Source organism: Alligator sinensis, unplaced genomic scaffold (assembly GCF_000455745.1).
Source record: "Alligator sinensis unplaced genomic scaffold, ASM45574v1 scaffold1355_1, whole genome shotgun sequence".
Lineage (NCBI taxonomy): Eukaryota > Metazoa > Chordata > Crocodylia > Alligatoridae > Alligator > Alligator sinensis.
In genome coordinates this window covers 19,786-47,073 of record NW_005842435.1, presented here as the reverse complement: position 1 = coordinate 47,073, position 27,288 = coordinate 19,786, and the positions used below count along the sequence as shown (strand labels likewise).

The window sequence follows — 27,288 nt, the reverse complement described above, 5'->3', positions numbered from 1 at the left end:
GGACCCTCAGCTCTGCCTACCAGCTGGGACACACCCTGGGAAGTGGCAGAGGTGAGTTAAAACACCCTCTGGCTGGAGAGGGTCTATAACAAATCTCTCACATCCCAAGGCAGATGCTCAAACCACCAAGCTATTATTAGGGGAATAGGTCCTTTGCTTCCTTCATTGCACCCATACGTACAACCTCTGCTTCAAATAGTTACTTGGCCTAATTTTTCTCCACCTAAGAAATCAGGAATTTAGGTGGAGTTTATCTGTTTCCCAGACTGAACAGGATGGCAACAAAGTTGAGGTAAGATTAAGTGGCTTATGTGCTCACTGTGGTCTTCTTCAGACCATGCAGAGTAGCCCAAATCTGGTTTCCAAGGGAGCTTTTCAGGCCACAATGGAGGTACAATAACAAACTCAGGTGTCTTAGAGGTTTTGTGACCATTGAGTGGAGTGGAACACAATCACACTTGGTAACTTGGATAACTAAAAACGAGGTAAGAGCAACTTAGCCAGTTTAGAAGCAGAAGAACAACTGGGACAAACTCTTTTTAGACGCTAGTATTGTACTAGGTATCTTCCCCTAGCATAAGACAATAAGAGGATTTTCCATCACCAGTAAGAAATAAAGCCTTTTACCTCTAGGTCACTCATTAAAAAATGGTGACTGATGATGGTGACTAAGAATGATTACTTGCAACTGAAAAATTGTTTGTTGATATTTCATTTAACACTTGAATTAAACAGATTCTACAGATCAGAAAAAGAAACACCAGAGCTTGTGTTTTTTCAGGCTTTTAAGTGTGAGTTTGGAGAGCAGCACCTCTGACTTTATATCCTGCATTCAGTTCTCACTTGTTTTTCATTGGCTTAGAAGTACCAGACCTATTTGGCTCCTTACACAAAGAGCAACAGCTGGGGAAATTCTGTGTCAAGGTATTCTGGAAGAGTATTTTAGAAAAAAGAACACAACTTGAAGTGGTTTTGAAGGCAACCAAATCCATTTCAATAATTTGCCACAGACATGAATTTTATGCAAAAAACAAGTTTCCCTAACTCCTGTGCAAGAATGAATCTGTGCAAAGGTTTGTAGGGCTGCATGGAAAACAGCTTACACAGCCTTCATGATGTAGTCTCTTTGGTTTAAAATAAACCTTCAGTTATCTAATCATACAACAGAAAAAAATACCATGTGATCCATGGCGACCAATCACACTATGAATGGTAAATTACAAACAGCAGCTTGTTTAATGGCAGTGCACAGTTTGGGAGTAACGTACAGGCTAAGACAGGGCTACATAAAATTGTCAATTGTACAAATAGACAAATGACTGGACCAAATCCTCTACTGATATAAATCAGAATAGCTCCATGGGTGTCAGTGAAGTCTGACACTTATACCAGCTGAGGCAATAGCCCTTACTTGGAAATATAACAATAAAACAGATTTATAAACAACTGTGAAAGCCCCCTGAAGTTGACATAAGTCTTTCCATTGATTTCACTGAAAACAGAATTGTGTCCCGAGATTGACAGATAGTACTGGACTTACTTGACTTTGGCTGCTTCTGGAAGATGGTGCAGCTCTGACTGGATATCAAGGATGTCTGGGTAGTTTTTCTCGAAAATCATAATTAGGTAGTGCAAGAGTGTAATGTTCCTTAGAAAAAAGGACACAAAGGAGAAAGTATAGTTGGTGCAGGCATTGCAACAGGTTTGGTCATGAAATCGAGTTCATCAGACAAAGAGAACTGTAGATAAGGATTTGGCAATTCTGTTGATTAAATAAAAGCATCGAAGATTAAAGCTAACTATTCTCCTCAGATTCATTTTTCCCTCAAGAACTCAAAGGACATTCCCACCCTGCCTTGTCTTTATTCTCAAAGAGAATGGATTCTTGCTTCTGTCTGTACAGTGGCATATGAGGTAATAGAAATGCAACAGCACAAAACAGTATAGTGGCTGTCGTGCAAAATGTATCTCAAAATGCTTCATAGATTAAACAATAAATACTAGCAAAGTGATATTAAGAGACAAGGGAGAGCAGAATAATTTGTAGCTGAGACCTGAAATGAAATGGAAAGTTAATGAAGCAGAGAAGGCCATTTCAAATTCCTAGAACTACACAGGAGATGACTCCTCCACCCAGAGTGATGAAATTGTATCAGGAAGACTAGGGGGAGGGTAACCTTACTACTGCATAAGCACTAGGAGCAGACTTAGGAATTGAATGAGGAGAGGCACAGGGTAGAGCTCGGAGATAGTTCATAGAGGGCTTAAAAAAACAGAAGGACAATTTTGAATCAAACCCTTTAGTAACTGGAAAGCCACAGCAGCTGTTTGAAGGTGTGCACTTATTCAAAATACAATAGTTGGCAATCATTGCCTCAGATACTTGCCAGAGTCTGGGGAGTTGTGTCTTGTGGAGACTATGCTATCTGCAGAGGACAGTTCACATACAGAAACTCAGTCCAAGCCATGTAAAATCAGGAAGCTCCCCTTGTATTTGCTACACAGGGGGCAGGTGATCTCTGAATGTTTATATGGGAAGCACACAGCAGCCGCTAAAACAGCGTTCTATTAGTTTAAAATCTTTTAGGAGGGATGAATTCAATGCGATTCTTGCTGCTGATATTCATCCTTAAGTACCCAGAAGCCATTCCTTTAGAGGTCTAGTCTCATCAGGCCTCACAAGTGAATGTAGGTACAGCCAAGATCTCCAAAAAACTGAAATGCTGCAGGGTGTCATTGATTCAGAAGATGGCACTCTTTTCCCAGTCACTACTGAACTAATGCTGCAGAATTGGTTGGGACTGTACTGTACTTTGGAAGAACTGTTTCAGATGGAATGTAATGCTGTTGCTCTGGATTGTGGGTTTTTGGGTTTTTGTTGGGGGGTTTTTGGGGGGTGGGGGGAGGAGGGTATTTACTTATATTTATTGGCGTGTGTGCTTATTGCTGTTACAGGACACCAAGTGGCTCTTTGTAAAAGCAAGGACTTAAAGCACTGGTATCCAGGTCATATTGTAAAGAAATAACCTCTGTAATTTCTATTATATGTGAAATATTAATCTACTAAAATAGCGGTTAGTAGATTAATGGTCGGTGGTTAAACCACTAGCATGCTCTACACAAAACGACCAGCTGAATTTCCATACTGTGTTGAGAGTTGATAAAGCACTCAAGGGTCCTCCAGCATAAAAGGCAGGATTCACATGTAAGATAAGACATTTTTTAAAATTCTCTACAGTGTGTCAATGCATCAATTAAGCAAACAAACACTCACTACCAGTCAAGGCAAGATATAGCCGAGGCAGCTTTCCTTTGGCTGTGATTTTCAAACCTACCTGTCTATGCTGGACTTCGTGTCTGCAATTTTGTTCAGGCTGGAGACTTTGAAGCCATATGCACTCCCCCTTTGGCCCTTGTTCATATAGTTGCCAAAGGCCAGAACCACCTCCAGGAGTTGCTTCAAACGCTTGCTGCGGATGAGCTCTTTGGAGGCCAGAAGAATGGCTTGAAAAAAAGCAAGACGTGACCTGAGGTTAACTCACAACAGCCCTTCTGGAGGCCCTAGCTTTTGAGCATCCAAAGCAGAGCCCCAGCAATCCTTAGTCCCACTGAGGTGCTGACCACAGTCTGAACTAGGGAGGTTTAAACTCATTGACAAACCTCCCTGTTTTAACAAAGATAGATGGTATATCCCTCTTCTCAAAAATCAGACCTATAGAGAAGACCACTATGAGCAAGATGTCTGCAGCTATTGCTCCAAAATATGGGGTTTACACCAGCTGGTGAAGGCTAGGAGTGGAAGCAAGGTGTCACAGTAAGTTGAGGTGGCTCTGAAATGCACAGTGACTCCCAGAGCAAGAGCCACAATGCCTTTCACGACAGTTGTATTAAGCCCACATATCTAATGGAAATGTTAGACAAACACCTGTACCTAGTAGATGATACTTTTGCCCTCATCCTAAATGAGTCTACAAACACTGCGCCCACAACAGTGGGTTGTGGGTGGCTTCCTTTATGGGTGAGTCTCTCTGACATTCTCTGCTCCTCACCCAGTCCCTGAAGAGGCCTCTCCCATACCTTCCACTTTTGGCTTGGATTCTGCCAGTCTCTCTGGCAACTTCTTCTTAAAGAATAATGCTTGCAGCCGCTGCTGGTAGTGATCAATCCTACATGAGGGGAAGGAGAATACATATTGTGAAGCTCAAGCTACCTCACAAACATAGGTATGTAGTTTCATACACAATTCAATGATAGGAAACAAAGCCCCATGGAACCACATGGTTGGACTGATGAAGCAGCCTGCCATGTATAAGGCCCTATTACGCCTGATGCCTTTTGGCCAATGCCAAAGTGCTGTTCCTCAGATTGAGGGTGTTAATGTGAGGACACAGGCTTTGTAATTCAAACACATCCCCAGGAGTGGCTATAAGGTTTCAAGTCCCCCCAAAATACATTTTCACAAGAGACTGCAGAGGAGATGTGGGAAAAGATGCAACTGGTCTGGGAACAGTTTCCAACCAAAGGGCATAAAAGGTGGAATGCAGAAAAGGGCAAATAACCATGAGGATAAGTGACAGGCAGGTGGCAATCGAATGCATAATAAATCTAAACCCAGAGATGCAGCAGCTGACAGCCATGGCTAAGCATCTGTTTACATGAATGGTACTAGAGGGATGTGACAGATGTGTATTAGTTAATCAGGAGACTGTCCCTAAATGGCACTCAGAAAGAGCTCTTACCAGCCAAAAAAGCTTGTGTAACAGACAAACATGTCAGTAACATTATTGGTTTCTGGTAACTCGAGGGTATAATTCAGTGCAAAACCTAGCCCACGGTATTTTGATTGTGTTCCACTGATACAACATTATTCCTTTTCAATAACAATTACAATAGTTTCCAAGAAGCCCCTGGCCTATTTTGCCATTATGCATCTCACAGACCTGCTCATTTCGTAAAGGAAACGATCAGCCCGGGCCATGCGATCAATTTCATGTTTATGTTCCTCCAGCAGGTCAATATCACTCTTTTCAGGAACAAACTTCAGCAGCTAGAATGATAGATACAAATCAAAAACCATCATGAAAGATCCAGCAAGACACACACACAGACAGAGAGACTGCATGAGAAAGAGGGCCAACACATTGTTTTACCACCATAGAGAACTGCTGCTCTAATTCATTCATGTGACAGTAACTTCAAAGCAGGGCAGCTGTGGCTTCAAAAGTGACCTTGTTAAAATATCTCCTTGTTGTTCTGCCTTTATTTTCCTTCAGTGACCTCATTAATTTCTGTTAATTCATCCAGACTGCTAGGGACCAAATCCTGCTCTCAATAGTGTGAGAATCCAGAAAGAACTCTGACTCCCAAGATATTACTTTGGATTTCAACTGGTGTAAAGAAGATCAGAATCTCTCTCTGAGCACAGATTATCCATCCCACTCACCCTGAGTACACACAAAGACCCAACTATCTCTCTCATAGTCTGCTCTGCTCTGTCGAAACAATAAGCAATATTTAAGCCACTGAATATGAGTTTGACACAAGCTGCTATTCATGTGCTGACCTTAAAAGCTCATACTTTGACAGATTTTTGACATATCTAGTAGGAGTTCTGCTTCAGCCGGTTATAAATATTGTCATGCACACATGCCTCCCTTCACCCCAGTCCACACCCACAGGGAGCAAGTTGCCTGCCAGAAAAACCAGAAAGTGAACCTGCTTTTCATCAGTGCTCTAATATTTTATTTCTTGGAGCCCAATATTCAAAGGTGCTAAGCACCTGAAGGTCTCAATGGCTGCAAAGTGGACCTGTGGGCATTCAGCCCATTTGCAAATCAGGGCACAGATTTCCAAAAAAAAAAAAGGCTTTGTGCACACAATTAAACATTCAGATAATACACATAGAAGACACTGGTCTCATATGGAATAATATTTTGTGCTGTTATAGCATTTTTTTATTGGGGAATAAGTATGGATATGTATAATCACCCCCTTCAATTGATAGGGAAATTCAGGTAAAGGAGGGTTGTGGGCAGGGGGCTCTCACATGCCACATAATGAAACAATAGTGGAGAACAGAACCCCACTCCTAATTCTCTGCTTTGATTATCACTAAATTGCACTGCTAGATTCATGATGCTCCTTAATTGAAAGCTTGGGAGATGATAAAGGATAGAAGAATGGTTGGCAGTACAAAGGAAGAGGGGTGAGCTGAGAGAGAAATTTAAGGGACACAGTAGGAAAGGCAAAAAAGGGAAAGATGAAATTAAATGAAAAGAAAACTAAACATCATGCGTACATCAGATCAGGACACTTATAATACAATGTAAATTAAAGACATACTAGCCTAAATTCAACCTGGCATGGTTTCAGTTGATGCATTTGGCATATTGGGCAAACTTCTCCTTTTATACACAAATCCAATTGTACTGAGGTCTTAGGGTCAAATTTAGACCTGAAGAAACTCCTCCTGTGGCATCAACCCAGTTGCATGCATCTGCCTTAAATTTAACACAGGCCTAACAAAGTGCTCCAAGCAGAACAACTGACCTTCAATACTTAGAAACAATATTGTTAGATGAGACTGTGATTCTTCTCACCTGTTCCAGCATATCTTTGGCCAGATCTTCTTGTTCATCCATCTTCAAGATTGCCCGTCGGATTTCTTCATTGGATAACTTCAGCCTTTCAATAGCATCAATATTGCCCCATTAGTTTATTTGCATAAGTAACTCCAATGACAATTTAAAACGTCTTCCCTGGCTACCTCTACCTTCCGACAGCCCAAAGCCATTTTGGCAAAGCATGGCAGGAAACTTCATTCTGAAATTTTCAGTCCAAAGAAGTCAGCCGCCTGCCTGAACAGGGTTTAATCCTTTCTGATCCTACAGAATATAATTTTTCTCTGCTTCAGCTAACCAAGTGCACAAAGAAATCAATAGGAAATTAACAGCTCTTCACAGATCAGTACTCCTTCTACCTTCCCCTCATGGCAGACACCTTCCCCTTCAAATGCTTTTACTGCTAACACCTTCAGTGCACACAACTCCAGCGTAACTATGAAGCTAATATTCACCTATGCTTACGAATATTAAGGACTCTCCAAGGCCAGCTAGTAATGGTTCTGTGCCCTCATATCTGGACCACAGAAGAGGCTTTTGTGTAAGTGTATTGCACATGATTGGTAGGTTCTTTTTGCCAGCATTCACAGGTGAAAAATGGATTGACAGCATCCAAGTCCTTAAGTGGCTTCAACACTGGCAGCCACTGCAAAACAGAAACTTCCATACCAGGTGCACAAGGCAGTAAAATTGTTCTCTTCTCCCCCCTCTCCCTAATCACCATGCCCTCACCCATATAAGTCTGTTGCTAATGATGTTGTTGGTTCTTGGAAAATAGGTAAGGCTCAGGGAACTGATGAAAAGACTGTATTGCCATTAGATCACCTGTTTAGGGCAGCACAGAGCAGCAGCAACCAAATCCTGTCATTACCTAACTGCTGTTTGTTAACTTGTGTGAAGTGAATTTGGTGGTGAACAAAGTTATCTGCTTTGCCAAGTCTACCCATGACATCTGGCACCCTCATTGGTTGAGCCAAGAGAGAAGAACAGGACTGAATGGCCTACAAAAGCAATTGCCATCTTACTCCTCCCCCCGCTCCCCCCCCCCAAGGAAAACACTACTTTGGGGTTGAAACATATAGGTTGGCAAGTGTGAAGAGGAACTTGGGTAGGAAGCATCTGAGTCTCCATGGACCTTCTATAATTGACACATTAATGAGAGAAGAAAGAAAACACTAAACTAAATGACACAGAGGTTCATCAGCAGATCAGAATGTTTTCTTCTTTGCTGCTGAGAAACATCATGGTAAAATTTCAATTGCTATTGCCATTTGGATGGGATCACATTTTTGGAACCATGTAAAAGCAAATGTAAACGCTTTATTTTTACAGACAGGAAATACTACTAAATCTGAGAAACTTAAAACATTTTAAATGTTGCCCAATATAATCAGCAGCTGGAAACTAAAATATGAATCAGCAGACATTCAAAAGCTTTTAAAAATATGCTTCTTAACTAAATTCAGCAACACTGTTCCCAGCTAATTCATTCAGTCAGTTTTAAATGGAAAAGAAACTGATACAGTCTAATGTTGAGATACTAAGTCTCCACACAAGACATATATTTGTGCCATAGTTGGAAGACAGGAGAGTTAGAAAGTTTGTAAAGCAGGGTTGGGAAATTATGTTCTCCTAGGTCATCAGTCTGACTTAAGCACAAGTTAACTGGACTCAGTACAGGGGTAACTGGGTGAAATTCTATGGCATAAATTAGCACGTCAGATTAGATGGCTTTATGTCCATTCTGCCCTTAAAAACAATGAATGTTAACATGTATGATTCTGTGTACTTGCTAGCAATCAAATCCCATTGCTACCTTGGGGCTGAGGAGCCTAATGTAAAAAGAGATGACAGGACTCTCTACTTAGCAGACATATACAGTGTGGGCAATACCACTCTGCAAATATTACGGTGGTGGTGTTCTTTGGATTGCACTGTCACATCTCTAGAAATCTGCTGCCATTTTGTAAGGTAGAAATAAGGAGGCGTCAAAAAAGGACACATTGTGCTCTCTCGTGGACACTTGATTTTGTCCTTGCACGGTTACTTTCATCTCAAATAAAGACAATTTCAATTGAGAAGTTACAGGGTGCTCTTTGCATATGGAAAAAAAAAGCACTTGGTAAATTGATCGTCCTGCCCCAGCTGACCCAAGAGTCAGCAAGAGGGACAAAAACTGAACAGGTAGATTTGAGATTCATTGACCGCATGGTGATAGTAGGGTATGGGGGAGAAGTTGTGTCACTGCTGGCTAGGCTAATCTGTCCTATGACCTAACTGAGGACTTCAGTCTCCAATTTCATCACTCTGGCATCATTCATTAGCACTTAATTCATTTTAAAGTTTTTTTTCTGCAAAAATAATTAAGAATCCCAACAGAACAGAGGGTTACACAAACACTGATTTTTTTGGATGCGTCTGTGCCCAACCACCAGCAAAAAAATAAATAAATAACTTGACTGACCCAACCAACATGAGAGAGGGCTGTACAGTTTGCCAATCCCCTGAAGAAAGGCAATTTAATTTGGGCAAAATGCAAGCTTGTAATGGGGTTACAGAGCCTGCAGATGTGCAGCCCAGATTATTACCAATCCAATTAAATCCTATTGATGGGTTTGTAGCAAAACATAGTCATTTTTCAGAAGCAAGGGGTTTTTTTTCTGCTGGGGTGACAAGTGCTTAGAACTCCTGAAACGTGCACAGCACAAACAGATTTCCTCAGATGGAAACAGCCAAAGAGTTGTTAATCAAGTGATTCTCATTATGTTTTCAATATTCCTGCCCAACCATGAAGTAGATCTTGAAATGTCCAATCATAACTTGAAACAGATGGGTTGCTTTTAAACAGAAACAGGTGAACTGATTACACAGGAACCTAAAGCAGATGCATAAAATCTTTGCACTCAAAACTGAATAGAGGCATCCCTGGCCTGAAATAAGTATGGGACAGACATCAAATTAAAGTGTAATCATGGTCGGAAAAGTGACACTGTAGAAATTACATCTTAGTGTTGGATCTGTCTTCTCCAACATCAATGATTTTCAGACCAGCTCGGCAGAGGCAGTCTGCAGTTTTCCAGGGGCCACAACCCTACAAACTCACATGTTATCCAAGCTGCATCCTCTCTGCTTCATCTGTCTTCATTAACAGCAAAAATCCTAACTCTAGAATCAATCTGGTAAATGTGACTCAGAAGGGAACGTGGCAGTCTCTTGTTCTGCTGCAATAAGCTTTGCTCAGCTTGGTCAAAGGGAAAAGGGATTCTAGAAAACCTTGAAAATAATCTCTCATCTTTCCCTCTCATCACCCCTTATCTGGTGATGGAGCAGGGAGACCCAATGCCTTGTACCATCTTCAAGTGATATTAAAGATGAACAGTTACCAAATAGCTTCTAATATGGTACTTAGCCGGCCTCCCTCTATCCCCTCAGGACACATAAATAATCTCTATTGACTCTGCAGAGTAATTCATCACTCATCTCCCCAGGATACCTCGGCTGATTTAACGCCAGCTTTGCTTGCAGACATCAAGTGGCTTATTGTTTGGTCCTCTTAGAGAAGGGAGGTGGCCTGACTCTGAGCATGCCTGCGAGACATGAGGCAGTTCTGCATCAATCTCCTTTGCAGACAACCAGTGCTTTCTCATTTTTCTTCCTTAAAAGATATCCATTGATTCAAGCAGGACTTAGCCCCTACTCCATCCCCCCAAAGACTGACATAAAACACTCATCATTCATCAGCTATCTCCTCCAAAAGGAAGGAGCGAGTCAGCTTACTGGCCTTCTCACTGGTAGATATTAGGTCTTGCTCAGCTGCCCAGGAAAAGATGTGTGATCACATACTACTATGAGAATTGTTAACTTATTCAAAGCACATTAACCTTTCCTACCAAAAGGATCACATTCCCCTCTCTTCCTCTTTTCCTGGGAAATAGAATATGTCATTTTTGACCAAGATACTGCAGATCATTAAAAAAAAGTATCTGTAAATGATACTGGGGGTTGGCAGCCCTGCAAATCAAAGACCTTTGTTCATTCACAGAATAGGTGAATAGCAAACAGTGAAAATTCCTCCTACCCCTCCAAAAACCCTTTCCCTTTTTTACACGCTTCAACAAATCCTGACCTAAAGAGATGATGTCTAGGACAAGAAAAGCCAGCTTTCACAGGCTGGAACATAGTTTGGGAAATGTATATAGTTATCCCAAAGAAATGAACTTATATCTCTCCCATCTTCACAGTTTACTTCATATATGATGGCCACAAAACCTCCATCATACAATAATGCCTGTCACTCTCTGCCAAACTGGGCTGGATTTGGACTAGTGATGGAATTGAACACTTTTACCAATCCTGTGTGTTACAGAGAAGTAGCATTAAATGCATGTAAGGCAGGTTTAAACTAAAGTTTGAATGCTCACACACAAAGCTTTAATAATTTTAATTAGGCCTGTGCAACTCCTGCATTTAGTCAAACCCTTACAGTTTAAATGAAAACTAAGTTTCGAATGCTTTTAGTGTCCTCTGATTATAAAGAAGCCTCATTCCTCTATAATGAGTCTCTCATGAACCATCTCTCTTGATATAGAGCAGCTAACAACCCTAAAGAAATGTTAGCTGCTGCATTCCAAGAAACAGTCTCCATCCTTGTCCCTGCTTGAGAAGAGACGCTATCCTGAGCATGAAAGGAACTCCCTTTCATGCTGCAGCACATCCTAAATGGAGAAAAGCTGAGCTCATCTAAACTAGCTTCCTTCAACTGGGATTCTCCCTTCCAGAAGTGGAGAGAGAGGCTGTTATCACTCCCAGCTGAAGTTACTGGGCTTTGCTGTCAGATGAGCCTTGCCCCATTACAGTAAAATTTCTCTTTATGGTAAATACCTGTTTCCAATTCCTTTCAATGCTTTACTGTAAGACCATTCTGAGCGGGGGGGGGAGTATAAAACTGGCTTTCACTTTCTTTAGACCCTTTAGAAAAAACACGTCGGGACTAACCATATTTTGCCACTTGAAACTCATTTCTATGAATGCCTCCAAGTTTCTAGGGGTGTAGGTTTTAGCTGTGTTGGTCTAAGGAAGAGCACACACCAACTGTTGAAACTTCCTTAGCCTGACGAAGGGCTTTTGAACCCAAAAGCTTGCTTAATAACTATTCTCCAACTATTTGGGTTGGTCTAATAAAAGGTATCAAATTCACCCAAGGAACCTTGTCTGTCCAAGTTTCTATGACTTTAAGTAGAGGTAGGTCAAAACTTGGGAATTTTCATATTACAGCACTGCAGTGATGAGCATGATTAGTTCTGAGCCATATAGATGTTCAGGTCAGGGCACTGTTGGCTTATAATGATTTAAAACAGGCTGGTTGCATATAAGCCATTCTATTTATCAGCAACTGAACAGGAGGTAAAGCCATTCATCAGGGACCTTAACTTAAGAAGTTCTCTCAAAGAAGCCCAATCCTTTTGGGGGATAGTACTTATTGCCTTAGTCTTTTTCAGCCATCTCAGTCAACACTTGTACTGCTGCCATCATTCCTGTACTGTACAAAGAACTGATTTAAAAAAAGCCCCAACTATAATGGTGTGTGGAGCATTCAGGACAAGTAAAAGCAAATGCTGTGCTTTTTCCAATGGTAGCTAGCAATGGGGTAGGGTCAGAGCCAGAACAGTGGCATTGGTTCAGTATTGAGTCCCTGTAATATCTGGACTGAAGTGCGTTGTAGGTGCCAAGGAGGCAGTGCCATGGGGAAGACTAACGTGACACGTATTCCCTTTAACATCCAGGCTAAGGACTCAGTATCTGGTCTACTGCTTCACAAGAAAATCCCTTATTAATGGATCATTGAGGCCTCAGCCAATTCAGGACTGATCCCGAAACCTGGTTTGCAATGTCCAACTTCTGTCTAACTCATACCTCAACTTACCACGTGGGGCTAAACTCTATCTTCAGTTATACCTGAGTATCTATCCATCTTCAGCATATTGAAGAGAAACCAGAGTAATATATTAAACTCATTGCTGTCCTATCCTCTGGAGATGATCATTACAGACTAAAGGCAGAATCCCATTTCATTTTACACACCCAAATGGCACTTACCCAGCCATGTAACTGATGGTTTTGACACTTGTGCCTAGTTTGTGCCTAGTTCCTATTCTACATGCAGTGCAGGCCCAAAAGCATCCACACAACCATTGAATATGTTCAGTAGACTATGCTCCAGCCAGGCAGGCTGTGTGCAGCTGCATATGTGCATGCTTGGGTGAATATAAGTCCCAAAATCACAGCCAGGCAAAAAGCTTATGATCAGCAGAGGGACAGAACTTGGAAGAAGGCAGCCCTCCCATGTTTTCACCCAATAGCTTAGTGTTATGGGTACTTCCCCAAAACCAGGAAATCTTCCTCATCTAGAGACCAAGATGGGGAGACCTGTGAGGCCAGGCAGACTAGAACAATTCAGAAGGTGTGTGTCTCAATAAGGTGACTGATGCTCTTAAAGGGAGTTTAAGAGCATCAGTTCCAGCCTAGATCCTGCTCCCAGTAGGGCAGATAGTTCCCCACTGCTCTCCATCCATTCTACCCAATGACTATTTAATGTAAGGTGCAATGACTCAGCTTCAAGAGGGGGAGTGGATAATGCCTAACCCATGGGTGTCTGGTGCCTCTTGAGTCAGAGGGGGCACGTGTGTATCCCCCCATCCCCGACATCAGTCAGCGACCGGGGGGGGTGTGGATATCCCCTGGCGGCTGATCTCGCTGACCGTAAAAGCAGCTGTGCCACTTCTGGAAGCAGCACGGCTACTTCTGCTAGCGGTCCTGCTCCCCGGCCGGCGCTCGCGGTGGGGGGCACGGCTCCCACCTGACCCCCTGCCTGCTGGCTAAACAGGGATTGCAGCCTGACAGGGGGTGCACGGGTGCTCTCAGGGGGTGCACATGCACCCCCGTGCACTCCCTACACATCACCCCTGGCCTAACCTGTGGCCTGGTGGTTCAACTACTGTGCTGGGATGTTGAAAAGATGAAGTTTCAAAACCACTCTGTATAGGGGGAGCCTACAACCTAGGTTTCCCACTTCCTGGGCAAGCGCCCTAACCACTAAACCAGAGGGCTAAAACAGAGCTGTCTAACTGACAGCCATATCCTGCTCCCAAGGGGTTAACCTGTGGCCCCTAAGCTGCCAGGCCAACCACTGCTGTTCTCACCACTTGAGCTGCTGCTTCCACCAGAGTCTACAGTCTCCACGCCCCCCTCCTCCACCTTCTACGTCCTGCCTCCTGTGCCTGGGACTGGGGTGACCTCTGGGGTTGAGGGAACCCACAGCTAGGTGTCTCAAGGGGACCCTGGACAATGCAGTAGGGGCAAGGATGGTAGCAGCCACCACATGCTGCAGCCTGCAACCCCCTGGCCACTTGGAAGTTGGACAGCTGTGAACTAAAACATGGGAGAGCTCTTTCTATGGGGTTTTACTGGGCTACAATTTTGGGACTTACAGTCAGATACACATGTACAAAACTCTGTACCCACCAGGCTCGATTACAACCTACTGAGCATGTGCAATAGCCATGTGGACCCTTGTGCAAAAATGCATGCATGTGGAATATGTTTGATAACTGTGTGTAAGCACCAAAATGGCAGCTATGCAGCTGGGTAATTGCCATTTGGGTATGTCAAGTGAAATAGGATTCGGTCTTCAGTCTCCTATAAGAGCCACAGGCATGAACAGCCAGCTGTCATGAAATAGCTCCAGTGCAATAGTATTGGATAGGATCTTAGCAACGATTGTGCTGAACACAGCAATACAACTGCTTGCTTCCAGTGCAAGGTTACCACATTCTGAATAATGTTTTTCAAATAAGCTGCACATCTCCAGAGTGACTCACAAAGTTAAATCACATAAGAAGCCTGTCTGTGTTGGACAAACACATAAGAGAAAAGTACAAACACACTGTATTTGCACTGTGAGAATATTAAAGCACTTTGTTGTAAAGCTAATAATAATTGTTTCCGGCTATGTTCTGTAGAAGAGACCATGCCTGTGAAGTACAGAGACACAAGAAGGCTGTTTCAAGCCACCAAGCTACGGTCTGATGGAAAATGGGGATTTACGACAGATGGGCCCATGATCATGCTGAAGCAGAATATAATGGAAATATGCAAGGGCAGATAGTCTCCTGAGATAGCTCAGAAAAGCAACCAGAACACCAGCCTACCTGTTTGAACTTGGCTTATCACTAATCAATATGAGCTGAAGCCTGGATTTGGATTCACCAGGGTGGAGGAAACCTGAAAGATGCAAGCTCCAAAAAAAATAAAACTCTTCAAGAAGAAAAGGCTGGAGGATGGGGAGAAAGTGACTTTAAAAGGAAATTTACAAATGCGTTTCAATGTCAAAACAAATCAGCCAGCATCCAACTTTCATTCCTTTTAATCTATCCCAATTAATCTCTTCTGCCTCACTCTTACTAAACACAAGAGAGACTAGATAGCTATTTCCCCACTCCAGCTATGTTTTGGCTTGTTTGGCCCTATGAAATATGAGCACTGCCTGACCCTTTTTATCACAGTGTCAGTAAAATAAAAACATTCAAGTAGTGGAAAAGAAAAAACCCATACAGCTATTTTACTTTAAAGGACACAGCAGTTTAGTGTAAACAAAGAAGGAATAAACTGCAAGGATATATGCACAGTTACAGTCAATTGGAAACAGCTGCTGGAAAACAGTGTGGCAACCTGAGAGTTGGGTCAACAGAGCTCTTTATTTTAGGATTGCACAAGTGTTCTCTCAATTTGTTTATCACCCTTTTTAAATGACCCCTATGTGTGTGTGCCTGTTAAACACGTTGCAGAACGGGTAGGCAAAGTAATGGAGAACATGACCGCTGCTCCCCTCTCCTGAAAGGTTTGGTAAAGGCTAGAAGAGAAAGTGAAAGAAGGTGGGGAATGAATGAAACAAAAGGAATAATATCCTTTTTAGGGTTGCAATGAACCCCAAAGAGCCATGTGCTATACTTGGCTGTAAATCTGAATAAAACCCAAGAAGCAGAAAAGGCTTCAAATCCCCCGTCACCCTTCAAATATCTTTGCTCCTCTTGCTGTTTGCAGTATCATGCCATGAGATCAGGAGGGGATTATGGAGTTCAGATTCTAAATAAAGTAACAACTATAGGCCAGATCCACAGGCCCTTACTTAGTTTTTCTCCCTCAACTTTAGCTCAGGAGAAACTCCTCTTGTCAATTAAAAATGCTGACTTTTTGAGGCAATTTAATAAGCATAGAAAATGATGAGCTAATAGTTCTGAAGAGGGGCATTCCCTACTCTGGCACAGAGGACAGCATGGCAAGCTTCATACAGCACAGTACAAGCCCACTACTGGTTTATTGATTAGGTTTAAATCTAAGTTCAGGCCCTTCTGCATTCCAGCTTTGGCCTTTCTGCCAACAACTGGTTCAGAATGACTTTTGATGGACATGCTCCTTGATTCAGGAGACTGGTAATGGGGAAACACACCCTTTCATCTCTACATCCTTGGTGCGAATCCACATCAGATTGGATCAGTGGTGACCAAAGTTGTGCTCATAGGTTGACCATTTAATAACTGATGTGAAGCTAGCTGACAGTTCATAACCTGGTTCTTAGAGCCCAAATCCTCCCCATCTCATGGCCCCAAGCCAAGTCTTCGCTAGACATCACCGAAAGGAGAGCAAAGTTTGTAGACTGACCTCCCTCTCACCCTTTAAAGCAGGGGTGGGCAAAGTCTGGCCCATGGGCCGGATCAGGCTGCGGTGGACTCCATTTCCCTGTCCACTTCCCTGCAGTTTCTATGGAGACCCCAGCAGCAGTGGGGCCATGACAGTGCGGGGCCAGGGTTTCCATGGAGACTGGCCCCAGCAGCGCTGGCAGGACACAGACCTGGGCAGGGAGCTGCTCTGGGGCCAGGATTTTGCGGCAGTGACAGCATGGTCCAGAGCCAGGGCAGAACTGCAATCCACTGCCTGCACACCCCAGGCTCTGCCCCAGCTCTGGACCATGTTGTCATTGCCATAAGATCCCAGGCCCAGCCCCGCAATCGCTCCCTGCCCAGACACACATCCTGCCAGAGCTGCTGGGGCCAGTCTTCAAGGAAACCCTAGCCCCGCACCGTCATGGCCCCACCACTGCTGGGATCTCTATGGAAACTGGCCACAGGGGCTCCTGGGAAATGGAGTCCAGCCAGATTCACTGTTTTGCCCACCCCTGCTTTAAAGAGATTCCTCCCAAGTCAAAGGTGAGGAACAAGGACAGGGAAAGACAAGTGCTGGGAGAAAAGCTTGCACTGTTGCTGCCCTAACATCTCCTGTTCTGGGGGAAAAGAACTTCAGCCCCTGGAGCTTCACCCTAATGCCTTTGACCAGCTTGCAGTTTGCTTAAATGTGTGAAATATTTTCTTGCCAAATCACGTAGTGGGCTCCCTCCCAAGGATATTCCAGTCCTACACCACCATCACTGTAAGACACATTCCACATGCATACAGGAGTTAACCTGAATCCCAGGCACACATCTGTAGATCTGTCAAGCAGAAGGAAAATTCTTCTGCCCCTAAACAACCCCCAGCCCGCCCTGGTGGCTTTCAGTCTGCCACAAGTATCAAAGATGTGTAGGCACCTACTGCAAAGAGAAAAAATTTAAATCTATTCCATCATCAAGATGTGGGTTGGAGGGGGAGGGAAGAAAGGGGTGCATCTTACTGACAAACCAGCTAATACCACATAAGTATCATAATAACAGCCTCAGTGGGTTTCTCTGAGCAATGGAAAGAACTCATTTCAGTGCTGGTGGTCTAGCTGCGTGTAACTTTTAGGTTGCTGGAGTGTGCGGGGGGAAGATGACACACCTGCACCTTCTGTCAAGTAATGGATTCATTTTTTTCTTGGTACCGTAAAAACCCTCTCCACCCCTGTGTGGCAGGGCACTGGTTGTGCTGGCCACTTTAAGGGCCTGGAGCTGGCAGCTGCCGGGTGCCTGATGAGGGCAGCCATTTTAGATTTCAGGGCTGCCCATATAAACAGGGCAGTTTGGCTGCCTGGAGGCCAGGCAACAACATTGCCTGGCTGTAGGGCTGCTGGTATCATCTGGAGGTAAGGAAGGGGCTGTAGGGGACGGTCAGGAGGCTCCTGGTCCTGGGCATGACCTAAAACTGCATCGTGCCGGGAGTGGGTGGCCTGGTGGGGCTCCCAGTGGTGCAGAAGCCCCTAGGAAATGCCAGGCCAGTTACCGCCCCAGTGAAAGGCGGGTCGGGGTGCCTTAACCCTGAGCCCCCATGACCAGGTGGGTTACCCCTTTGTTTGGAGGGCCTGGAGGCTGGACCCTCAGAGAGAGGAAAGGGCCATGGACTCAGGCCTGTCTGAGTTTCCCCTGACTGGTCCATGCTGGGGCCAGGTCCGGAAGGGTCGAAGGGCCAGGGGCCCACCATGAGGGATGCCCAAGAGCTGAGGGCCTGGGGTCCCGACTGGCCTGGAGGTGGGCCAGGGCTAGATGAGCTGAAGGTCTTGGTGGGGGGACCACACCCGAAGGGGAACCAGTTCAGGGAGTGATGCTGCCTGGTATGACAGCAGAAGAGGCCGCCTGAGGGGAAGAATCCAGGTGGGATTCAATAGTAGGATTCTGGGGCCCAGAGCAAGTGACCGGTGATTATGAGAAGATAGATGCCTTCTGCAAGGCTTGGGCTGCGGTGTAGGGGAGGAAAGGAGCCGTAGATAGCACCCCCTGGCATCTGGGCAGAGAATGGGCAGCCTCCTGCTTATTAACATCTAAATTAATTCATTAACAACAAGGCGTGGTGGGCGAGAACACAAGTGGTTAGCCCAGGAACAGGTGGGCGGGTCACAGGGAAAGCCTCCCCGAGGAGGCCCTCTGTTACACCCTGTCAGTAACTTTCCTTCTCTCTCAGCAAGGGGAGTGTTCTTGTACACAGCTCAGAATGTAGCCAGATCTGTAGTTTAGTTTAACAACAGGCTAGTTCAAATGAGTTGGTAAAAGAAATGCAAGAAGCACAACTAGCCCAGATGCTACAGCTTCTAAGGACATACAAGTCATGGCAAGAGGTTACAAGGACACCTCATAGACCCTTAAAGCTGAGCCATGAATAAAAGACTCCTAGGGACAGAACCAAAAAAAAAAGATTTCTATAGGGCAACTTTGGAAGAATTTTGGCACATAAGTCCAAGTCTGTGATCCTCAGCTGCCTAGCTGCTTAGGTGTGCGTGAGAGAATAGGCACCATGCTTTTCTCAAGAACCTTACTTAGTTCATAAAGTTCTGCTCCTGCACCTGCCCAGAACTGCTTGCTTGGAAGTGCTGGATGTCTCAATGCCTAATATCATGCCTATGGCTCTTTGGGATGCACAAGTTAGGGGACCCCATGACTTAATCCTCTGAGGGGTCTGATCGGATCGGTGTAGTCTTGGCACTAACACGGTCCCAATATTTAAAGGTCAGCCCAAAACCCAGCAATCACATCCACTTTTATTCAAAAACATGGCCAGAGGAGAAGGAAGTGGTGGTGCATTTTAGTGGATAAAATGGCAAATGCAGAAGTGGGAGCAGGGATCAAAACTCAATACAACTTAAGGTCCTATGTCCAGGAAGCAATTTCATGCTGTAAATCCTAGTCTTACATTGATGCCTGAGTCCAGGAGACGGGCAAGATTTGAGACCTCTACCTGTTTTCAGAGTTTCCTATTGGCCAGCTTAAGTATCCTCCTATGCTGCCCACGGCCTTTGGAGAATTCCAGTCCTACACACTTAACTTCCCATTCACTATGCATGCCTAACTCAGGTTTGTGAATTCAGTTCCTAAGGCCTTGCATCTAAAAGTTATGTGGTGAAGCTGATTATCTCTATAGCCAAGCCTCTGTTGTGGATTTGGCCTTTTCTCTGAGAATCGCTCAGATTCACTGCCCTCCCAACAGAACCAAGAATTAAGAATAGGGTTGTATAAAGACACCCTACATTTGCAATGTCTTTCTGCTCTCTGGGATGTAACAAGCACCGGGCCCTAAGGGTGGCCATGATGCCCCCTAGTCAACACACAACTCCTGCTTCACTCTGGCTCTCTGAAGTTAGTACCCTAAACTTCTTCCTTTCTGCCATGCCTTGGCATAATTATTTCCCTTAGGAAAGGGAGGCTGCCCAGGGACCCCAAAGTGAGCCCTCTTCCACTAACAAACTGTACTCCACCTTAAGGGCAAATTTCATGGCTTCTGACCTTCCCTGTAGCCATGTCCATGCCTTGCAGATGTTGCTGTTCAATCACTCTCCCTTGTTAGGGCCTCACCCTTCCCGGCCTTTGCCCCTTTCTTCTCACTGGGCCTTCGAGTCCAGGCCCACTGTACTGGATCTGGCTTCTGGACTCTAGCCCTTGTCCCACCTTCCCCTGGCCCTGTCCCCACCCTGCTTGGGCACTGGGCCCCCCTGACCCTACCTCCACCCTGCTCGGATGCTACTGGGACCTCCTCCACCCCTAATAGTCTTAATCCAGTCTGCCAGTATAAAGCCCAAAAGAAAACAAGCGCACTGGCTATAACTAAAACTGTTAGCTCATTGGCTGTATAATCAAACTTCACCCCCTACCCTAAGTCATAAACCTCTGCAAGCCTTCAGTGCCTTATTTGCATTTCCAGGGCAGCTCAGGGGTCAGCCAGGAACTCTCCTGTAGCATTCCTGGCCAGGAGGTGTTTCCTCTACAGCCTGTCCTGGCTCAGGCCCCAGGCTTGTATGCTCTGTAAGCCCTGTCCCCTTCCGGTCAGGTGGTCTTCCTTGACTGGCTGCAGGTTTGCCCTTTTACCTAAATGGGCAGCTCACTGTTTCCTTGCTGCCTTCCCTCTTACAGCCAGCCCCTGTTCATCTACCTGAGCTCTATCTGCTACTTTTTCTCTCGAAATAACAGCAGCCTTCTGGCCTGTTACAGGGGGTTTGAGAAATGCTTTTCTGAGAAACCTATAGAAAACAGTAGTGAAGAAAAAGTGTAGTCAAATGATGTACATCACACACAACACTCATCACGATAGAAAAACCTATGTCCTCCTGACTGCAGGGTAGTCTCGTGCACCTGCTTATGTATGTTTCTGGTTTTGTGATTGTTCTGAGGGCCTAGTCTTGTGCTAGTATTCCAACATACATCCATGTACAATCTGTGCACACATGTGGATGAACATACACACGCACATATGTGAAAGCATGAGTTTCAAGTTACCCAGGGGTGTCTGGAAGCCAGTGAGTGTGTATAGGTCTCCAGGAGTGGATGCCACTCCAGACAGTCGCATCTCATCTGGCTGTGGATGCATCTGATTCTGTGTACATGTGCCATTATCAGCAGATGAGAATTGGGTTGCATCTAGGTATTCATGTCTGTCTTCATCTGTTTGCACATTCATTAACATATACACTGTGAATTCAGGGTTGGCACACTCACTTGGAGAGGAGAATGACACAGTTCTGGGCCCTCCGGCCATCAATCACAGAAAGTTCTTTCACTTTCCGTGTGGACAGGTACAGGTCTTCAGTTGAGCCCATCTCCTTCTGCAAGTAATTGAGAAAGAGAAAAAAAAATCAATGCCTAATTTTTCCTCATTTATCTAGCCACCCAGCTTCCAAACAGACAAAGTATAAATGGGCAACAACACAGCCTACTCAACATAGCTGAGATTGTGGAGAAATTTAATCAGGATGCGGGACTAGAGATGGAAAATGCCAGGAATGTGCCTTCTAGAGAAGGAGAAAATCAGCAGAAATGCAATCTAAGACACTTGACAAAATAAATACAGATCATCATTAGCTGTGGAGCACAATTCTAACTCATAGGTGTTGATCATATTTACTTTGGGATTTATGCAGGAGTATCTCCCTCATAAGAGCACCACACTAGTTTCACACTAGTGTAAGAGCAGAATTGGGCAGGTTACAGCACACTGCCCATGTGTCTGTATCCGGAGAAACATGATCTGTCCAGAAGTCTGGACTGCTTCCACATAGAGGTTATGCAGCAGCACTGAAAGACTGAATCTCAGCTGGAGGCAGTTAGGCAGGAGTCCATATAGGGTCTCCTAACTATGGAGCTAGCCATTGGGGAACAGACCTGCCAACCTCCCTGAAGTCAAAAATGCCAAGACATGCAGACATACTATGTGATACTAGGGATTTCTGGAGTCTGTCAGATGTACTTGCCTCAAAAATGCAAACCAAGACCAAGGGGAGCGGGGCCTGCAAGAAGTTTCAGGACCAGATTCTCTAGTCCACTGAGCACACTTTGTACCAGAGACTGACCCTGGAGAATTTCCTTCCAGGTAGAAAGTGAGCAGGAGCAGCATAGCCCTCTTCCCAGCCAGCTGCCCTCCCAATGCTGGTATATGGAAGGAATAGGAAAGGTAGGAAGGAGTCAGGTAGGAAGGAGCCATGATGGAGCAGATGTCCCTTTTTCTGATATCAGGTCTATTCTGGAGATTACACTTGTGGCAGATGCTAGACTAAGCCCCAAGGTACTCTTTTTTTCTGCTGAGGCTAGGAGCTGAGAATCAGGGTCCCAGTGTTTAAATGGGATCTGAGAATAATGCTTTTCCAGTTTATCCTCACAGAGGACTTGTGGGACTCCCACTGTGGCTAATGGAAATGCTATATGGGCATATCTAGAAAGACAGACCTTCATGAATAACAGTACTGGAACAATTTCCTTTTTCAAACCACTTTAAATAGCCTAATTAATGCCCATAAACGATGGAGAAATAACAGTTACTTTTTGTTTTATAGCTGTCCATCAGGATATGGCTGGGATTTTCAAACATCTTCACTGCCCAAGGGACTCCACTGTCTACCATCTAATTATGTGGGTCACCTTCAAGCTCTTGGAAAGTTCTTTCCTAGCCCAGGAAACTTGTTCCAGAGCAACAGATAGCAGAGCACCCAGTCACCCAATAACCACTGGTTTCCAGTCCTGTCCTCACATTACAGCCACAACTCTCACCCCATGTTTAAAGGCTTGCTTTAAATGGGTGTTTTGAGTGTCTGAATTTTACTTCTACAGTCTAAGAAATGCTTTAAAGGGATTTCATGCTGATAGAAGGTGGTGACCCTGGTTGCTAGTGCTCCAGAGCAGGGATAATAGAAAACAGGAGTGCATACCTCCCCTGGATACAGCTGGGACCTGTTGGGTATGTTACAATCCATCCTCCCACATCCATACATTTCCACAGAACCAGTCTAATGCTGCCTTAAATATATCCAAGTGATGGTAACTACTTGACCCCCTTTGACAACTTATGTCATCTTCTGATTTACTTTAAAATTATGTAGTATTTGAAAAGTTTCCTATTGTCTGCCTCACCTACTACTAGAAATGCTGACCTGGGCGCACACTGAACTTTAGAGGTGACTGGCCAGTCTCTCAAATGAAGATGACAGCGGTAGCTTAGCTATATTGCAGCTTCCTTTGCAAAGAAACTACAACATGCTTTTTCAAATTAAATCCTCCTTTCAACTTCAGGATATATTTGCTATGCTTCATCCAGCTACAGTGACTCAGTTGGGTTCTTGGATGTACAAGGGAAACATACATAGGAGATTTCACCTGAAGTAACTACTAGCTGCACCAGCTGTTATGCAGACATGCAGGTAGAATGTGTCCACAGTACCACTGATTGTAGCATAAACTATGTGTTTAGAAAAAACGGTGGTGCTCCTAGATATGCAGTGTATACATACTAGTACAAGGCAACTGGAATGCTGCTGGAATGACCCTACCTTCCACTTTTCCAAGTGCAGTGCTGGGAATGGAGCAATTCAGATGGGAACTCTTAGCATTTGGTGTTGCTTATTTTTGAACCAAGAAATACCAGAAGCAACGCACTCCCGCAGTACTGATGATCTGGCACATGCAGGTGTGGAGGCTTTCTAGAACATCCTCATTTTCAAGGGCAAGTAGGGATGAGTAGGAAGCAATGACAGGTAAAGAGTGTTTGGCTGGCCTGTGCTTTGCTCCTGCTAGGGGCTTTACTGTATCACACTAGCTAATGCTTGCTGACAAGTACACCTGTTTAGGATTAACAACAACTGCTCCAGGGCAGGAGACATATTTGTTTGGGGCCTAGCTATGGTCTGTTTGTTCAGTGGTTCCCCCCCACAGCCACACAAACAAGCATAGCAATAGTGCCCCCCTCTCTGCCCACCAGCTCCCCAAGATCCCAGATGAGGCGGTCCCTGAATTACTCTAGCACTGACTGCTCCTCAGCTATATCAAAGACAGCCTAATCTGAAAACATGTCCCCCTTCCCTCTCTCTTTTTATTTGGGAAGAGTTGTACATTTAGAGGCCCACAGTGGTGTGTAAGTGAAAGCAGATGAAATACTGGATATTACCAAAGCCAGACCGAGAATGTAGGCAAATGAACTTCAAGTAGTCTACCTGCATTTTCTCAGACAATAAACAGGGGGTGGGGGGTGGGAGGGGGCAGTAACGACCAGCTTAGTCTCATGTTTTTACAAGTCCAGCCAAGATCGTGAGGCAAAAACAAACAGAGCTCTTATCAACCAGGCAGACAAAGCCTCTGAATATTACCCTGCCAGTCTTAGCTTGCTTTCAGATGGGACGACACTTTGTCATATGCTAAATAGGACACAGCAGGTTCAAAAGTAATCACAAGTTTAAGACTGTCATAAAAATATCCACCATGAGAGACTTGGGAGTGCCAAGACAAGGAACAGTGGAGATATGGAATAACTTCTCTGTATCACCATCTCCTTCCAAATGTGATTTGTTTTTGGGGAGGGGGCTGTGGGATGTATGATCCCACCCTTTAATGCTGTGCTACACCATTGGACACCAGTAATTCCAGCTGCCTTGAAACCACTATTTTAAATACAACCTTATTCTTTGATGTCACTTAATATGCTGAGTACCAGAGAGCTGACCACAATCATATATCAGCTTCCCCTCAGTAGAAGTGGTTCTTATAGGACTTCCTGGCACTTGCAGTTCCCCAAGGCATGATGATCAGGTTTTCAAACTCCATCATATGACTGTAGCCACAACAAGTTCACTTTTGAGAACTTCACCTCACCTTGAAGTGCCCTCTGTTAATTATGGGGCAGGTGACTAAACCATGTGTGCTGCACAGCTGAGCAGGTCCTGGATTATAGGACCCCAGGATTGGGCTGTCAAGACAGCTGTGCCCCAGAGCCTGGGGCTGCCCCAAGCTGGATTCTGACATTCAGCTAAATATCAGGATCTGTCATGGGCTGTCATGGGCCAGCCTCAACCAGCCACATGTTCAATTTAAGGCATGATACAAATGAGCCACAAAGTTTTTGCACATTATACATGGAGTAACTTTGTAGCTCATTCACTGTATTATCATGTCTTAAAATGACTCGAATGTGTGACCAGGTTACTATTTAAGGTGTGATTAACAGTCACCTGTTGGTAGAAAGTGGATGGGGGCAAACACATTTTGACACAGCTGAGTGAATGGCTTCTTCTCAGCATTGGAGTGAGGGCAAGCAGGCAATCCTTTGTACCTCCTCTGCACCCTTGGAACATCCATTCAGGGGCAGGTAAATAATCAAGGACAAGATTACCCCAAGGCTCCAAATCTGCAGGTTGCTGTACTTTGGCCTTTGATCTGAACACAGCAGGACAATCTTGAAAGCCATAGATATTTAGGAGGCAGACAGCGGTACTCACCTGCTTACAGGAGGAAGGGTTAGTTAGCAGGTCCTATGCAGGCACCAGCCGCAAATAACAGAGAAGGAAACATGCCAAAAATTAGTCACAGAGATAAAGATATCAAAGTTTAACAAGGCAGCAGAATTTAGACATACACCATTTTCTAAGAGAATAAAATGCTTAGCAAGTATCATAAGCCCAGATTTCTAGAGGCATTTAGGCATTCCCTTTTGTTAAAGTCAATGGGACTTAGAAACACAAGAGCACTTTGGAAAATCAGATTAGGAACATAAGTTACTTAGGCCTTGCGATACTAAGCAGAACAATACCTAAACTCTTGTAATAATCTGAGCCAGAGACTTTATTCAAAACTGCCAAGGTTAACATATCTGGGTTTGTTCACCTCTCCTTTTGCATGTCAATAGCTCACTTTTAATATTCAAACCGGGTTGCACTTTATAAAAATTTTCAACCCAGGATCTTCAAGCACTTTACAAATAGTAAACAATTGAGTCTTATCACATCCTTCCACTGTGGGTACTTGTTATGGTCATCTCCCTTTTGTAGATGGGGAAATTAAGATGCACAGACTTAAGGGAATTTGGTCAGCTTCATGCCATGAGTCAATGGCAGAGCCAGAGAGAAACTAAGAGGCCTACCTCTTAGTTCAGAGGTCTGTCTACTTGGGGGAATACTGCTGTCTCCCCAAAGCAATCAACAAAAGACACATTTGCCACAGAAGGGGAAAACAAACCCTTTTGTCTTGAAAAGAAGCAGTTTAATAAAAATGAAACTGGAAAAAAATATTAAGACCATGTTAATAGCAGCAAAGAAAGAAATGCCTTATTTGCACTTTGTGTAATTCAGATGCAAAAGGGAAAGGATTTGCTTTGACATTTTTCTTTATAGACATTTGGATGAAGTTTAAAAGTCATGAACCCAGGGTAAACACATACTTGGGCAGAGTGGAGCATTTCCAAAAATAAAAGGGAAGAAAAGACTAAGTGTGAATCAACTGGAAAAGTTATCATCAGATTTTGATTCAGGAGCAATTTTAGTTGCTTGGACTTTTTTTTTTTTTCATGGTGTGGATTTGTCAACTGGAATCCAGTTTGCATTTGGGACAAACATAGATGAAAAAGATAATATTAAAGTAATAGCAAAACAGTATTTAAAGACAAAAAAAGGTATAAAATTGAAACCAAAGCTGGAATGGCACCAATGCACCTTAATACAAAAATATGACTACATTTCCCTCTAGTGTAGCATACTATAGTGTCTGAGGCCATTGTCAAAAATACCACAGTATTCTTTTCTTTAAATGAGGATCAAAAAGACTGTTCTGAGATGCACCAAGGGCACTAACAAGGGATGGCTTCATGCCAGCGGGAAAGGGTTATGGGCAGGTTAGTTTATGGTTGAATAAGCCAAATTGCTTTTCAGTTGTTGGTAATGCAGCCATAAATATTATGTTCCTAACTGAGAGTTGGCAGACAAAGATAGGCTTGGCTTTGGATTTAGGGGCCCAAAGAAAGCAAGAGATTGGAAAGCCTGGGGTTGAAGCTTCAATGTTTGCATCTTGATGTCACATGTTAATGCAAAACCACTGCATCAGAATGGTATCTTGCTAGACACATTGCTGCAACCAGGTGCAGATGTCGAATCAAGCTACTTGGGCAATGATTCCATGGTGCCAAATGGAGCACCATTTCAGCACCTTGCCAGTAACTTCCTGCTTATTTCCTGTGTTTGTTCTGAGACTAAGCAGCAGTGGTTTGATCCCATACGTTTGGGACACATTTGGTTTTCCTGAGTACACTACAAGTGTAACAGAAAGCTGGAGGAGTAAAGGGATTAGGAGTACAGCTTCCGTTCAGCTGAATCTCATTCAGCAGAGGCAGACAAATTGCAGGTGACTCGCTTTCCAAGTAAAGGAGTGGGGAAAAGACCTTTTAATAAATGACTGCTTTTAAAGTATGTT

The 27,288-nt window shown here is 44.1% G+C and overlaps 1 protein-coding gene across 1 annotated transcript in view; it reads right to left on the bottom strand.

Annotated features, from left to right (window-relative positions):
• LOC102379219 (disheveled-associated activator of morphogenesis 2) overlaps positions 1-27,288 on the bottom strand; it is a 77,677-nt gene that overhangs the window by 32,114 nt on the left and 18,275 nt on the right. The window contains exons 10-16 of the mRNA XM_025211862.1: positions 25,326-25,358; positions 21,067-21,173; positions 6,600-6,684; positions 4,941-5,047; positions 4,078-4,166; positions 3,336-3,504; positions 1,541-1,648 (exon numbers count right to left, since the gene is read on the bottom strand). Coding sequence (XP_025067647.1) covers positions 1,541-1,648; positions 3,336-3,504; positions 4,078-4,166; positions 4,941-5,047; positions 6,600-6,684; positions 21,067-21,173; positions 25,326-25,358 — 698 coding nt within the window. The remainder of the gene's footprint in view (positions 1-1,540; positions 1,649-3,335; positions 3,505-4,077; positions 4,167-4,940; positions 5,048-6,599; positions 6,685-21,066; positions 21,174-25,325; positions 25,359-27,288) is intronic.